General features: G+C 36.9%; 1 protein-coding gene across 8 annotated transcripts in view; it reads left to right on the forward strand.

Annotated features, from left to right (window-relative positions):
- Positions 1–14,236, forward strand: part of LOC764259 (leucine-rich repeat-containing protein 49) — a 32,169-nt gene extending 17,933 nt beyond the window's left edge. For 5 of the 8 annotated variants that reach the window (XM_030976651.1, XM_030976654.1, XM_030976652.1 and 2 more), the window contains 13 exons: positions 321–371; positions 3,752–3,857; positions 4,409–4,612; positions 5,437–5,647; positions 6,573–6,634; positions 7,324–7,471; positions 7,921–8,004; positions 8,755–8,915; positions 10,017–10,151; positions 11,181–11,385; positions 12,265–12,450; positions 12,714–12,965; positions 13,740–14,236. In XM_030976651.1, coding sequence (XP_030832511.1) covers positions 321–371; positions 3,752–3,857; positions 4,409–4,612; positions 5,437–5,647; positions 6,573–6,634; positions 7,324–7,471; positions 7,921–8,004; positions 8,755–8,915; positions 10,017–10,151; positions 11,181–11,385; positions 12,265–12,450; positions 12,714–12,965; positions 13,740–13,940 — 2,006 coding nt within the window. In that variant the 3' untranslated portion in view covers positions 13,941–14,236. The remainder of the gene's footprint in view (positions 1–320; positions 372–3,751; positions 3,858–4,408; positions 4,613–5,436; positions 5,648–6,572; positions 6,635–7,323; positions 7,472–7,920; positions 8,005–8,754; positions 8,916–10,016; positions 10,152–11,180; positions 11,386–12,264; positions 12,451–12,713; positions 12,966–13,739) is intronic. The other 3 variants (XM_030976655.1, XM_030976656.1, XM_030976653.1) reach the window with 2 other exon arrangements.
- Positions 14,237–15,630: the final 1,394 nt, after the last annotated feature.

Genomic DNA, 15,630 nt, shown 5'->3' on the forward strand with positions numbered 1-15,630 from the left:
TATATCACTTGCCACTTCCTGCTCTTCAATATCATTTGATGATGAAAATACACCCGGTTGCTTTCTTCTTTTGCCCGTTAAGTCCATTGCTCAAGAATTTTCAAATTTGACTTAGATTGCACAAAAGTACAATAGATGTGTGTGATCTATGCTCTTCGATCTGGAAGTTACACAAGACACTGCACATTTTTCTTCAGTTTGGATATTTAAAAAAAAACAACATACAAACATGATCATTGCGTTTTTGCATGCACTTCTTGCCAATTTGCCTTTGACGTCTGACCTCTGACCTGACCTGTTGCTGCATCTCCACATTACAGACTTGGGTTCTCCAACACAGCCTACATGTGCTTTCCGCACTTTCAACTCAGGTACTGGTAACAGTCAACTCTATCTGTATGTATCTATCCTTCGCTTGCATGTGCAGTCATATTTTAAACATGATATACAGATATCTTAGAAGGTTTATACTCAGGGTGCTACAGAAATATAAAAGGATCATATGAGTAGGTCTAATTGCATACTTCATTTTGTTGGAATAGTGGAACTTATATCTAAGTTAGAATCGTATAGAAATCCTTGTTTTTAAATCTCTAATTTTGTTTTATTTCCCTTTTTTTCGGGGGGGGGGGGGGGGGTAGGGGGTGGGGGCACAGAAAACTAAACGTCAAATGGTTGGCAGAGAGCCAAATGATTCTTACTCTAATAAAACAAAAAAGGATGGTATGCCTTTTGGGCTCTCAAAGATATTGAACTAAAAATTAAAAAGTATTTTGCAAATAACGGACCCTAAGCTATCCAAAATGTCTAAGTGTCTGATGCATTAAGATACCCTGTAGCACCCTAACCTAACCTTCCCATCTATTATTATTATTTCTAATCCTCGATGCATGTAGTACTGTGCTGTATGAATTCATTGCATTTTCATTTGCCTGCTTTGAGAGACATTGTATCCCATATTGCATAAATTAGTTTGCATTCAGTGAAAAGTTTTTTGATTTTCGGCTGATGTGAAATCATACATGTATTGATTGTTTTGTGATCTTTTAACAAATCTCAATACATGTATAAAATATGTATAATAGTAATACCTTGTTATGTTTATCTGATTGGAAGAAAAACAATTAACTATGTCATACAGACAAAAATGAAACTTTATCGATGCATTATAAAAGAATGGAATCTTCCATACCACATCACATTATGATTGCAAGCTACAGACTCTTCTCCCTCAAAGAGAAAAAGAAACGAAAGTCTAAAAACTTCCTCACTGAATACCAGGATGCAGTCTTCCCATACTGGCTCACATTGGATGCAAACACATACTGTCTCTATATTTAGATTGATAGAATACTGCTTGTCCAGATACCATGATATACCACCTCATAACGATCAGCATTATAGCAGAGACATAATAATGCTTGATATTCACTTCAATTGCATGGTATCATAGCATGTTTACTTCATACTTGTATACCAGTATAGCCAAATTTGTATAGACATGTGACTTTTGAATTTCATTTTATTTCACTTGCATTTCCTTCTTCCAATTTTTTTTTTTTACTGGTTTGGCATCTTGGCATGTACCATACAATGTGATTCTCTTAGGGCGCGTTCATGCTTGATTTTGAAGGCAGAATGAGCGATTTGTAACGCTCATCGTAAACGCTCATCGTAATCGCAGTTCCACGGTGCACTGTTCATGCTCACTTCTCCAGGTAATTCTCCTTGGGTGGCCTTCAGCTGGATTCGCAAACCTGTGTGCGCATGCTACGTAGACCCACTAGAGGTCAGTGCGTTGACCCCATTTAAACGCGTTTACAAATTGTAAACGCATCTTTTTGTGAGTTTACGATCGGCGATCATGATTGCCGTTTTTTGGTGATTCTACAAAAGTGAGCATGAACGCAATCGTGTTTTAAACTAAACGCGTAACAGATGCCTGACTCTGGCCGTCAAAATCAAGCATGAACGCGCCCTTACAAATGCATGATGAAATTCAAACTCTCTCTCTCTTTCTCTCTCTGTCTCTCTCTGTCTCTCTCTGTCTCTCTCTGTCTCTCTCTGTCTCTCTCTGTCTCTCTCTGTCTCTCTCTCTGTCTGTCTCTCTGTCTCTCTCTCTGTCTCTCTCTCTCTCTTCTTTTGCTAATTTCTTCCATCTCTGTCTCCATATCCATCATTTCCACCTCTTGTTATGCCCAGTCATTTGGTCGATGTACTCAGTCAGCACTGAATAAAAAAAAACCCAAATATAATACCAATCAATCAATCACTAAAAGCACATGCATTGTTAAGGTGTCCAATTTTCTGGTGTAGTTTGAAAAATGTCTACTGCATTTATGTATCAATGGCATGAGCGCTTAACCCTTTCATTATTACTAGGATAGCAAACAATTAAATCCTATATTAACTTTCAAGAGTCTATTTCAGAATCTCAGATCTTTGGTTCATTTTTAATATCTTCTATTGGAATATTATTCAGAATGTATATACCTACATCATACATGTACAATATATATTTATCCTTCAGAACATTTTAGCAAATAGCAGGTGTTTTTTTAATAAATAATTCAAACGTACATATTTAACCATGTAGTCTTGGGTGGGACTTGCTAGCTGCCAATTACATGGAAGGGGTTGAATTAGTTCATTCAATAAGATTACATGACATTGTTTGCATGTGTAGATTCCATTTGTATAATGTATTTTATATCCTACTGTATGTGTATCATTTATTTACTATTGTAAAGTATGTAATGCATGTTTGTACATTATTTCTCATGACTTTATGTAATTGTTCAGCCATATAATGTTTTCTATCTTATAGTTTACACATGTGATACAATACTTTACAGTCATTATACTTACATGTATGTTATTGATATGTAATTTGATTCGCGATTTACAATGATTGAAGATGTTCTATATTTATTGTGGTCATTGGTAATGGTAAGTATACAGGATAAATATACATGGATCTGTTTTCATTTGATGGTGTAGGGGCTTCATGATCCTATAGTATTTTTGCTGTGAATCTATAAAGTTGAATACTCAAAATTATATGGTGTCGGGCAGTTCTAACTCCCAAAGGTTGATGTGTTTATTTATTAATTTTACAAATTTAAGTTACCTGGATATCTATTGATACATTTGACAAATATTTGCTTCTTCTTCTGATTAACTTCTCTTTTTAAAATGTACAAAAATGTATATAGTAAATCAATGATTATGAATATCCTCCAAACAATTTCATATCAAATTTTTAATAATAAATCATATTTTAATAGATTTTATAGCTCTCTAAATTCACCAAGATATATCCATGAGATAATAATTGGTTATAAAAGGAAAATATAACATGATAATGACAATATATCACCTACCCAATGAAAAGTGTATGTTTGAAACTGAAAATACAAAGAAATGTTTTATTGTTATGTAAAGTAAAGAGAAAGAAAGTGCCTCTATGACGTATACTTGTTTATAAAGAATGACATCAAATCTAACACATAGTCTTAACAGAATAGTCTTAATAGAGCAACCATGAAGAGAGAGTATTCTTGTAGTCGGTACGTGCATGTACATAAATTATGCCTACAGTCTTTACAGATATATATATACATGTATGTAGTATGTATCTACACTGCATTGTATGTGTTCATCATATATTATTAACAAATTAATCTATGCTTTGAGTCCATGTGAAGCTCAAATAATCATGTTGTATGTTAAACCATTGCCTTATTTGTAGGTGACCGAGTGTTGTTCACTGAATCCCCCTCCCTACCTGGTGTGCCTGTGGTCTACAGAACTCAAGAAGAGAAGAGCCTGAACCCTGATAGACTCAACCTAGACAGGTTAGTGAAAACGTGTGTGGGTGTGGGTGTGTGTGTGTGAGGGTTAAGTTAGAGAGTTGATAGGGTGGTCTCACTGAACCCCCCTTACTACCTGGTGTGCCTGTGGTCTACAGAACTCAAGAAGAGAAGAGTCTGAACCCTGATAGACTCAACCTAGACAGGTCAGTGTTCATATTATGTATATACTTGTATGTGTGTGACCTAATAAAGACAGGACAGGGTGTTGTTCACTGAATCTTTCTTGCGCCCTAATGCTCTGGTGTTCCTGACCCCTAGAATTCAGTGATAGTCCAGCGGCAAGCATTCCTGATACAAAGTGTCAGTGGTATGTGTATGAATTAGGTTTATACAGATTTTACTTGATCTTCACAGAATCACCCTCACTTCCTGATTTCCATGTGATCTGCAGCATGCAACAACATACTAGTCTAACCCCAGACAGATTCAAACTTGGAAGGGCAGAATCTTGAATCATGATTTGCAATCCTCTTGAAATTTACATGTATACAGTAAGTTTAAACTACAGCTACAAATTCTTTTCTAATATACAGGAGGAAACTGACCCAGTGCCCTCTCCTGGAGGGAGAGGATCATCTGAGATTGCTCAACTTTCAGCACAACACCATCAGGAGGATAGAACACCTAGCATCACTCAGGAGACTCATCTTTCTAGACCTCTATGATAACAGGATAGAGGCCATCTCAGGGTTGGACACCATGAGGTCCCTAAGGGTTCTAATGCTTGGCAAGAACAGGTGAGTGTGCATGTCTGATTTGTGTCTCATGTTTGATTTATGGAGAGGAAAAAATAGTATTTTCATAACTTCTTAACTAATTGCTTACGGAATCATTTCCTGTATTACATTCAGAGAAATGAGAGAATTCAGTACTCTGAAAACCAGATAGAGGGCATCATAACATTGAATACCTTAATATATTTTGGTATCTTATTGCTAGGAAATCACAGGTTCATGTATCTAGACGATTTCAGTGACAACCCGATACAGTGTATCGCAGGGTTGGATACTGAATTCCTTCAGTGTTTCTGCTTGGCAAGAAGAGTTGACCATGTCTGAGTAGATTCTGAAAGGTTGCTGGAAGAATGTAATCTCCCACCTTTTCTGTATTAAAATCTGATACATGCATTTATTGGTTACCTCAGCCTGAGGATTAGTTGATGCCATGAGATACTTGGTACCTTTAATCCCCAACCAAACCAGGTTGATGTGTGTCGATTTGTAATAATAGCATTGTCCTGCACGTTCTCTATGACACCCACTATGTAGGGCATCTGTGTGATGGATACCAACAGATATTGAAGGACAAGACTTTTGTGATATCAGTATCAGTGTCAGTCTCAATATCAGTTGGTTGCCTAGCATTCGCTCATACTAGAACCTCCTAGATAAGATTTCTGAAAATTTAGTACATTTGATCTCCTGAACTTCTTTTCACAAGTTGTGTCCTAGTTCTTCCACAACTGTTAACAGGCTCTTCCAACCTGACTTCCTCCTGGTCTACAGACTTCAGTGGTAAGCGCTTTATAAGCACCGTTTTTATTATTATTTTATTATTGCAGAATCCAAAAGATAGACAACCTTACCAACCTGGTCAAGCTAGATGTGTTAGATCTCCATGGCAACCGCATCAGTAAGGTGGAGAACATAGATCACCTGCAGGAGCTACGGGTTCTCAACCTGGCTGGGAATGAGATCACCCATGTGGACAGTCTCTGTGGGATGGATTCACTCACAGAACTCAACCTCAGAAGGAATAAGATCTCCACCGTGGTGAGTCTCTGTTGACAAGTGGTTTCTTTTCACAAGTGTTTTCTTGATTCAGCGCTCAAGTTGACCCTTAAAGGGATTAGGTAACTTTGTCTCAGATTCTGAAACAAAATCCTGGATTAAGCTCATGCTGCAATGATAATTATAAGCCTTTAAGTCAGTCAGGAACCCCATGACTTTTACGAGCCAATCGCCTGTCTGATTATCAAGATATTTATGATTGGAAATCGAAATCAAATTTTGTGTTTTCCTAACGTTTTTCATAGCACTACAGTTTATTGGAGAAAACGAGTACCGGTATGGTAAAACCGGTCACTCAAAGATTTTTGCATTTTTGAGGCACTTCTTGATCACTGATAACGCGTAGGGCCGTGCATCTCAGATTTAACATTGTTAAAGGATGCCTGAGAACAGTGCAGTAACACCTGGTGCTGTTTCTTTTTCCCTTTTCTATTTTTGAAATTTTATTCTGGTAGGGTCAGGCTTTTTTTTAGATCTAGTTGCTTTTGTGTCATGCAATCTCATTTTTCTCCCATGTTAGTGTACCATTCCATACTATCACCTTGTGTGTTCCAAAATTTTCTTATGTTACTTGTGTTAAAAATATATAGTTGCTTTTATCTTTTGTAATAGATTAGTGATACATAACATCGTCTGAGCAGCAGTGAACCAATTTTATTGGCCTCTTTGGGTCTCTCTGTGATGGATCAAGCTTTGATTTCATGCTTGTGAAAATGAGATCTGGGGGCGTTTCACAAAACTTGTCATCAGTGACAAATGACAGTGTTTGTTATAAGCTACTGAAATCCTTTCTTCTGATTGGTTATCAGCAGATTTGTCACTGATTTTTGTCATTTGTCATTGAGAGAAGGCTTTGTGAAAGACCCCCCTGTAATACTATATCTTATCATACTCTCATTTTTGACAGACTGATGTTGACACATTGCCAAGCTTGCAGAGGCTGTTTCTCAGTTTTAATCTCATAATGAAGTAAGTTTGTAAAATTTATGTTATGAATTTGATTTAGTTACTTTGTAATTGCATGCGTGTATTTGAAGGGACTTAAAGTCAAAATAAGATTGTTTATGATTGTGTATTAAAGCCCCACTGTCCTACTTGTAGCTACTTGCTCCCTCTATATAGAAGACTTCCCCAATCGGTGCCTGTTGATCCCCCCCCCCCCATGATCCTCTTTTTCTTATGTTAGTTGAGAGCTGAGTTAATGAGATAGCCACCTGTCAGTGACCTCGCTGTGTGGTCTAATTCCTTCTGGCCCAGTTGTATTGATGGTCTTTAAATATGAATTGTTTTTATTTTTCCTACCTTTTCCTAATGACTGCAACATACATGGAATTGACATGTTAGACACTCTTTCTTTATTAGAACACCTATGCTTTATTGAGGGTCTTATTTGGTTATTTGAACTCATTATCATTAAAATAGATATTCATGTAGTTAATTATCAAGTCAGAATGCATCTGTAGAATATCTGGTTATATGTAGCTATGCTCAAAGCCTCAAATCAAACCAAGTTTTGCATGAGTAATTGACTTTTCTTATTCTCATTATACTGTATTTCTCTTTCTCTCTCTTTCCCCCTCTCTCCCCCACTCTCCCCCACTCTCCCAATGTCTGTCTGTCTCTCTCTCTCTCTCTCTTCCTTCATAACATGTCCATAGTTGGGATGATATATCTTGCCTAGCTGACTCCACATCCCTAATTGAAGTATCTTTAGACGGCAATCCTTTTTGCCAAGAGGCCTCCTACAAATCTATAATCCTCCGGAACATGGGTTATCTCAAACAGCTAGACATGAAGAAAATCTCTGTGAGTAGACGATCCATTGGTATTCAACTGTTTAGATATATTCTTTTGCATGTGAGGATTTCTTTTTTTAAAGTATGGTACTGAATGTGTTGTTTGTTTTAATATGTTGGGCATGTTTTGCCCTATCAAAAATTGAAAAAATTATTTTCCACAGATTTGTGAACAGTTTATACCAGTGAATTACTCTTGAAATGTTTATTCTTTAAGAAAAGTGGTAGTTTCTGTTATTGTATTGAAAAGATAGAGGTTGTTCTAATGATAACTAAAACATGGCTTATGAAAAAGTCTTGTCATTAGGGAATTTATGTATGTGTGCAGCTGTGAATGGATTGAATTATAGATAATTGATATTCAACATAATTTGAGTTTCATTACTTTACCATTGTCAAGGGCCTCATGTGTTTAATCTCAACTATATACATTTTGACTTTTCTTTTCAACCATTTTAGGAGGAAGAGAGAAAGGTAGCCTTGACTGTGGTAAAGAAGGAAGAGCAGAAAAAGAGGGAGGTCAACAGAGTAGCAGTACTCAAGGTATGATGGAATCATTGGTCATTCTTCTAAGGTTTCACCATAATGATAATAATATTCCACATTTATATAGCACTTAATACATCGGCTATGTCTCTAAGTGCTTCTCAGATATATTATTATAACATTATCCCTGTCATTGAATTCAGGCTTGCCCGCATGCAACACATGCATATTCTCCACTCCCTGGGGAGCATGCCAGCCAGGTGCCATTTTGCAGATGCTCAGTAACAACGGCATCCTACCTGGTACCGATTAATGGTGGAGAGTAGCAAATGTAGATTAATGTCTTTCGAAAGGACGTTGGTACTGGGCTGGGATTTGAACCCTGTACCTTGTGATATACAGTCCGGTGACTTATCCACTAGACCAAAACACCTCTACCGTTCGATCCCCTTCTTGATTAGTAGTCCCTTTCCATGAAGGAGCTGTAATGCATACAGTTACGTTGCAATTTCCTACTTAATATATCCTGATAAGTTTAGTGCAAGAAGGATCAGAATAATCAAGAAAATCCCTGGTCATGGGAGGAAGTAAAGAAAGCAGGGGTCTTGGAAATTTCAGATCCCAGGTTCAAAACAAAAACTAAAAGAAAGTTGTTACAGACATGTAGCTGTGTGGCAAAAACTTAAATCTTTAGGTTAACTGGTAGCTTACTTACGAGGTGAAATTTATTGTGTAAGCATCCCAGGTGAACTGACAACTTAGTACTTTTCAACTTATACAATATTCCATCTGGTTTTGTGAATGCAGGAGAAACGAAGGCTTGCCATCAAGAATGCAGCTAGGCAGTGGGAGACATCAATGAGCACCTCGTTAGCCAAGACATCCCGTCTCCAGCCGGCTCCACTCTATGGGGGAGGAGAGATGGGAGGAGGCAGTGGTCTGGCCACGCCTAACGATAGCAGACCAGGGTGAGTGACTTCTCTTCATCCTGACCCTACTGTCACAGTCTTTCTGAAGGCAGCTCTTCCAGGCCTGATAAAAACCTGATTTAAATCGGTTTCCCGATTTTTTTCTCCCTTTTTTCCCGATATTTTTTCCTTCTTCCCGATTTAAAAAAAAAAAAAAAAAAAAAATCCAGATTTTTTTTTTTTTTTACCAGATTTTTTTCTATCTTCCCTATTTTATCCTGATTTTCCCGATTTCCCCCTTATTTTCTCTATTCTTCCCTATTTGCCCTATTTTTTCCCCAATTTTTCCAAATGTTTCCCAATTTTCTTACTTGAAAGGGGGGAATGTTGTTAGATGCCATTTTTTCCCCCGTGAATCTTCTTCTTTTTTTTTTTACTCAAGGGGGGCGTGGTTGAGGGGGAAACAAAAAAACTTTTTTTTTTTTTAGTGCTCACTATCGATCACCCCTGCTCTTCTATTCCAATTGTGCACATAGCTTGGGATAGAGAAGGATATTGAGTAGTCAAAATGTGTGAAAGCAGTGTTGTGATGATATATCTGTTTTTATACGCATAGTTGTCTGTAGAGTCTTCTGCATTTTTAAAGCAAGAGGGAAGAGCATGTATGGAGAAAATCAGAATTGTTACATTGAGAATTTTCGTAGAAAATGTGACACATTTGATTATTAACATAATCCATAATATAACTGAAGATACATGTAATATTCTGGGATTATTTCTAGCTTTAAAAGACTGAGTAAGGGTCTATGTGTCAGATCTTAAAGTATGGAATCATTCACCAATGATTTTGATGCCAACAACATTTACCAGTAAACCAATTACAGAACTTTACAGTGACGCTTTGCATTTAACACCAAATTAGATTTGGAATGAATTTCATGATAAACATTGTCTGTTTGGAGCAAAGATGTGTTAACTCATATACTTTATCACAGTGTTAATAATAATACACTTTGGCTCTGAACAGAGGATATTGCCTACAGCCTACTGTAGATATTGTCTTTGTACACTTATCTGAGTGAATTGACTAGGCAATAGTATCAAACAGGTACTGGTATAGTTGTCTCTGAATTGATTCCATATCATCTTTATCTCATACAGGTCAAGTGAAGGAGGTTCAGACCGAGGTCATTCAGTTGACCTGTTAGATGGAAGAAGGAGTCAGGACTCCAGCCGACCTTCGACCCGATCAGACTCACGGCAGAGGAAGCTGCCCACCCCAGATCTTCTTGCCAAGTGAGTATTCTCATTAAAATGAAGAATCAGAAAGTTTCCATTATAAAACAAATTAGTATTCAAAGTCTGCTGCAATAGATTTCAACTGATAGTGATTCACATTGATGATGTATTGTAGTGCCAATGATAATATGAAATGCTCTAAAAGGGGCAGGGCATTACTTAATTTCTTTAGCACCCATGTTCAATTTTATTAACCCCCAAAACAATTAGTAAGATATCTTGAACTGTAATTGATTACAAGATACTTATCAACGTAATGGTATTGCAGTTGCTTCTCCCCTATGAAATAGCGTGCTAAGTGAATAAGAAATGGTAGGGGGGGGGGATAGTCATAATATCTTGTCATTGGGCTTCTTGTACTGCTTTAAAATTCAAATGAATGGATCTGTAGAAGCTGTCAATTTCCGAAGTGAACAAGATTGTATTTTATTTCCTAAATTTGTACCAAAAAAAAATAAATTAAGTTTCGATTTATGCCCCTCCACCTGCGGCGTACCACAAGGTTCTATCCTAGGTCCTCTACTGTTTTTTAATTTACATTAATGATCTTACACATTCAGCTGCACCTCGCAGTTAAATGAAAGGCCTTCCCGCGTGTTTTTTTTTAACACGGACCTGGCTTGCTGCCGACAGAGTCTGCAATTTTTTTTTTTTTTTTTTTTTTTTTTAGGGCGAAAAAGAGGGGTTTGGTTAATACACAAGGCCGGTTTATACACCGTTAATTACGGTATATCCTCTATCCATCAGAAAAGTTAGTTTTTATTGATTGAATTGATTGAATCAGATTATGATAATAAAAAAAACATTGAGCATGCAGGCCAGGGGCTGAAAACTTTCTGTTTACAAAATAGAATATATGAAAAATTCAATTTAAAAAACAGAATACCATAGAGTAGAGTACATAGAAATTCTTCAATTTACAAAATACAATATACAGGATACGTACAAATATACAAATCAAGATGGAAATCAAGAAGTACCAATAATCAATCATGATTTTAAATCACCTGTCTCTTCCCTTTGCAGCATCACAACGGATGAGGTGTGTCACCTGGCTGAGCTGGATGGGGACACACTGCACCTGTACGGCTCAGGATCACTAGATGCTCTGGATAAGAACTGGGGTGTCCAGGCCGCAGGGTCTATCAGTACCGTCTCTATCAAGTTTGTGGACTTCAACAAGGTTGCAAGGCATCTGCAAAAGATACGTCTCAGGTTTCCTAATGTCTCAGTAAGTTCTCCTAACATCCAGTATATTTTAGTTCCACAATATGTATTTGGCCACAAATTGGTTATGATGCATACTTTCTCTAAATGACAGACTTTAAGACAGAATACTACCTTTTATAAATGTAATGCTTCCTGGGAGAAATTTCAATTATTTAAACATATTTGTGGCTTACACCCAGTAGATGGCAGGTTCAAGTCCCGCTGGTTCCAAGATTTTTTCTGACTTGTTTTTCAATACAGATTGATCAATCGATCTTACTTACTGGGTGTAAGCCACAAATATGTTTGAATAAAAGAATACTACCTGTCTACCTTTTTTAGATACATATAGAATGGTTGCCTCCTTTGACTTCAAAGTGTTCAATATAAGGATTAATAGTTTGAAAGCCTGAGAAGCTTTTGATATAAGTGAATCTACTCCAAAGTTGTTCAAAGTGCCTAGTATGTTGTCCTTTCCAAGTTGAAGAAGAGTCAATATGATGGTAGCTGCCTTTGTCTTTGATGTTGCATGCAATGCACATGCTGATATTTGAGAAGGAACTGAAGTACCGGTACCGTTACAAAATTGAATTGTTACCTTTCAGCTGATTAAAAAAAATGTAGATACGATTTCTAGTCTGTGATTGTTGTGGGAGATATTATGATGAATCAATATTATATATTTATCACATGTTTGTTGTTGTTTTTTGTAGCTAAAATTAGGAATTCTATTCCATGAATGTTATGCTAGAAATTATGATGAGTAGTGTATATTATTTATCACTTGTTTATTGTTTTTATGTCCAAGCATTATACACCTGAATGTCCTATGCTTAATCACCACTCATGACATATTATTTTCTCATTTCATACTTTTCTCGAAAAATATTTCCCTCTCCAGAATGTTAATTTTGGCGAGTGCAATATAAGTAACCTGGTGCAGCTGAATGCCTTAGCATCCCTGAGGAGATTAGATACCCTGACCATCTCCAAACAAGGCAATCCTATCACTAGCTTCGTTCTCTGGAAACAGTACCTACTCTTCAGACTGGCTCACCTTAATATCAAGAAGATCAACGGTCAACCGGTAAGACATGGAAACTTAGCCATAACAGCATACTGCTTTTAGTCCAGGTTTAAAAGAGCAGATTTTTGCAGCTCCTTCTCTGCTGTCATAGGTATGAAGTGGCATTTCGACGGTTCGGGTTATTAAAGAAAGAGCACAGCTCTACAATTGATGTATTTTAGTTGTACAGGCACAATGTTATAGATCACAAGAATTGATTTGATGATTCATTTATCTGAGAGTTCTTGACTTATAATTCCCTCTTTATTCTTTCTCTTTTTGAGGTGATACAGACTGATCAGCATGGAGCTGAGAAATACTTTGGTCTTCTTGCTAAGCTGACGTCTGAAGAACTCTCCCACTCCCGTCTTCAGATCTTATTAGGGGATAGCCGTCGGAGGATCACACAGCCTCTTAACGAGCTCGAGCTTAAGGCTCGTCGTCAGCTTACGTCCGAACAGCCTAGCTCCTCAGAGAATGCAGGAAAAGCAGGCTTGGTGTTTCTGTCGTCAGAGGGGCTAGCTAGTCTGCAACAAGTAAGAACGTTGTCTTGATTTTCATCCCAATATTCCCTGGTAGACGAATAATCTCACTTAGCCAACAGGCTACATGTACATATATGTGTGCATTGCATGTTGTATAAGATAGCTGATGTGGAATATGGTAAGCTTATACAGTGAAACTTGTCTATAAAGACCATCCGAGGGAGACAAGAAAAGTGGTCTTTACAGGCAGGTGGTCTTTATGTACAGGTTCCTTTAGTACATGTTTCAATGAGAAACCTGGCATTTTTAAGGGAAACAAAAAAATGTAGTCTTTGTAGATAGGTGGTCACTAAAGCAGGTTTGACTGTATCTACAAACATTGCGTTTTATATAAAGTTTTCACTTCCATTCTCAACTGAGGTGTGGTAAATTGGTTACTAATAGGAAGAAATTTCCTGATTCCTTTGATCGCTATATGCCAAACTTGGCCAAAGCCAGGGTCTATGTTTGCCAAAAATTGTTTTTTCTACATGTACATGTGGCAAAGGTGATACACTCCTTACAAGTACATTGTAGGATTTCTAGAATATAACAGTGCGTCGCGTCGTAACTTTTATATTTCATAAAAACTGTACATAATGTGTTCAAAATTGATTTGACAAAAGCAGTAATATGTCTATCAAGGACAGCAGATATTTTCTATTTGAAACCAATTATGAACAATAGGCATTAATTTCTTTTACTTAAAATGGGGACATATTTGTGTTTATCATACCATTCTTATTGACTTTTTATATCAATATTTCATCATTATTCTTGTGGCAGGAGAGATTGTCCAAGTCTGACCTGGCCAGTACCTACATCCAGCAACTGACCTCAGAGGCCGTCGAGGCTAACCGTAAGGTGACCAGGCTAGCCCAGATCTGGCCCAAGATCTTCATTGGCATGGTCCACAAAGCCTTGCTGGACATGGCTGATCTAGAGACCTACCAACAAAGGGCACTGGAGCGCTTCAAGAACAGCTGATCAACAGCACATACATGCAAGATTATATGTGGGACTACATACTTACCTCTTTACTGGCTTTACTCAACTGATGGAACAAACGATGGGCTGCCACTGTATACTTTTGTCACATGTACATGCACATTGTTTATGTACTGTATGGTCAGGGGTAACTTTTCAAATCATGCTTTGATATCAGCAAAGGAGATTTGATTGGCCTATTCTATGTAAAAAATGTGCCCTGATGTTAGAAAAAGTGGTCAAATTGAATCCATCAACAACAATATGGTCATTTCGGTCACTCCCCCCCCCCCCCCCCCCCAAACAAATGACAAGTTCTATCAATTTTTGTCCATTTTGGGCAAAAACACTTTTTCTTTTATTTACAATGGTATCCTTAATTGACGTGTGGATGTTGATGAAGCTTTATGTCAAGTGCATCAATTTGGTTACAAATGCTTGAAAAACTGTGATACTTATTGATGTACTTTTTTCCTTCTTTTTTCCCCCCATTTGTTGGGGTCATTTTGCAGAATAGGTTTGTAAACATAGCTTTTACAAAAGTGAAAATCCTACCAACTTATGATGTAAGGCAAATTTGTATAGTGAAATCGGTAAGAATATGCAATACAGAAGTTGTACGAAGTGTCGTTAATCAGTGTCCTGAAAGAATTCATGTTTCACTTGTATACACCATTACATCTACTGTTTTGATACTGAAAATAAAACAATGCTGATTGATGTAGTGAACGCTTTGTGCATTGCTAAGATTTGATTATGGCATATTTTGCAGTATGTTGCAACTGTTTAAAATACAACAACAGATCATAGTTTTGAAAAAGGGTACTTCTTTTGATTTGAATAGAAGTATCACCCTTTTATCATAGAGCCAGACATATTGTTATATGGATGCCCAAGGGCGCAAAATATATATCCCTTTTTGTATCTTGTGTTCTTGGCACCTGTTTGTGTCAGGTCCTGATTATATTTGAAGTGTACTCTGCAACTATGTGCCATTCAAGATCTTGATTGAAGTGAAGGTCTTTGAAGAGAAATCACCTTAAGTTTACAAATAAATAATAATAATTATTTGGTTTTATATAGCGCCTATTACCTTCTCTATTAAGCGCTTTACAGATATTATTACCCCGTTCATCGGATTCATTCACGCACCATGTGCATTTTATCCACTCCCTGGGGAGTAAATATACTCACTACATGCATTATAAATGCATTGTGTACTAGCCCAAAGTTTGAACATCCTATCTTTGTTCCTTTTTTAGTTATTGTAGTTTAGTCAGCTAGTTGATTAGATTCTACATTCACAGTTTAACTCTGAATGTAGATGGATGTAAAGCATATGATGTACACTGAAAAATCTATTGCAATGCAGTTTGAAAATGTGATATTTGTAATGTGGGGTGGAAAATATTCCTCTGCCTCAAGCTTTCAACCATCTGATCAAATGAGTACTGGGGTAATTTGTATTTGATTCTTATTAAATTTGTCTGTCAATTGAAAAAGATTTGATATTTTACAATGAACATTCCAATATAATGTGTATACATGTTTATATATAGCAAAGTAATTAAAAGTTAATTCATTATTATGAAAACCTGTGCAGGTACACATTCATGTAGTGTATACATGTGCATTCACAGGATTGAAATTGCAGCAATTCTGAATCTTCTAGAACACAGATGCCATCTAA

The sequence above is a fragment of the Strongylocentrotus purpuratus genome, unplaced genomic scaffold, assembly GCF_000002235.5.
Source record: "Strongylocentrotus purpuratus isolate Spur 01 unplaced genomic scaffold, Spur_5.0 spur5_scaffold_9, whole genome shotgun sequence".
NCBI classification, from domain to species: domain Eukaryota; kingdom Metazoa; phylum Echinodermata; class Echinoidea; order Camarodonta; family Strongylocentrotidae; genus Strongylocentrotus; species Strongylocentrotus purpuratus.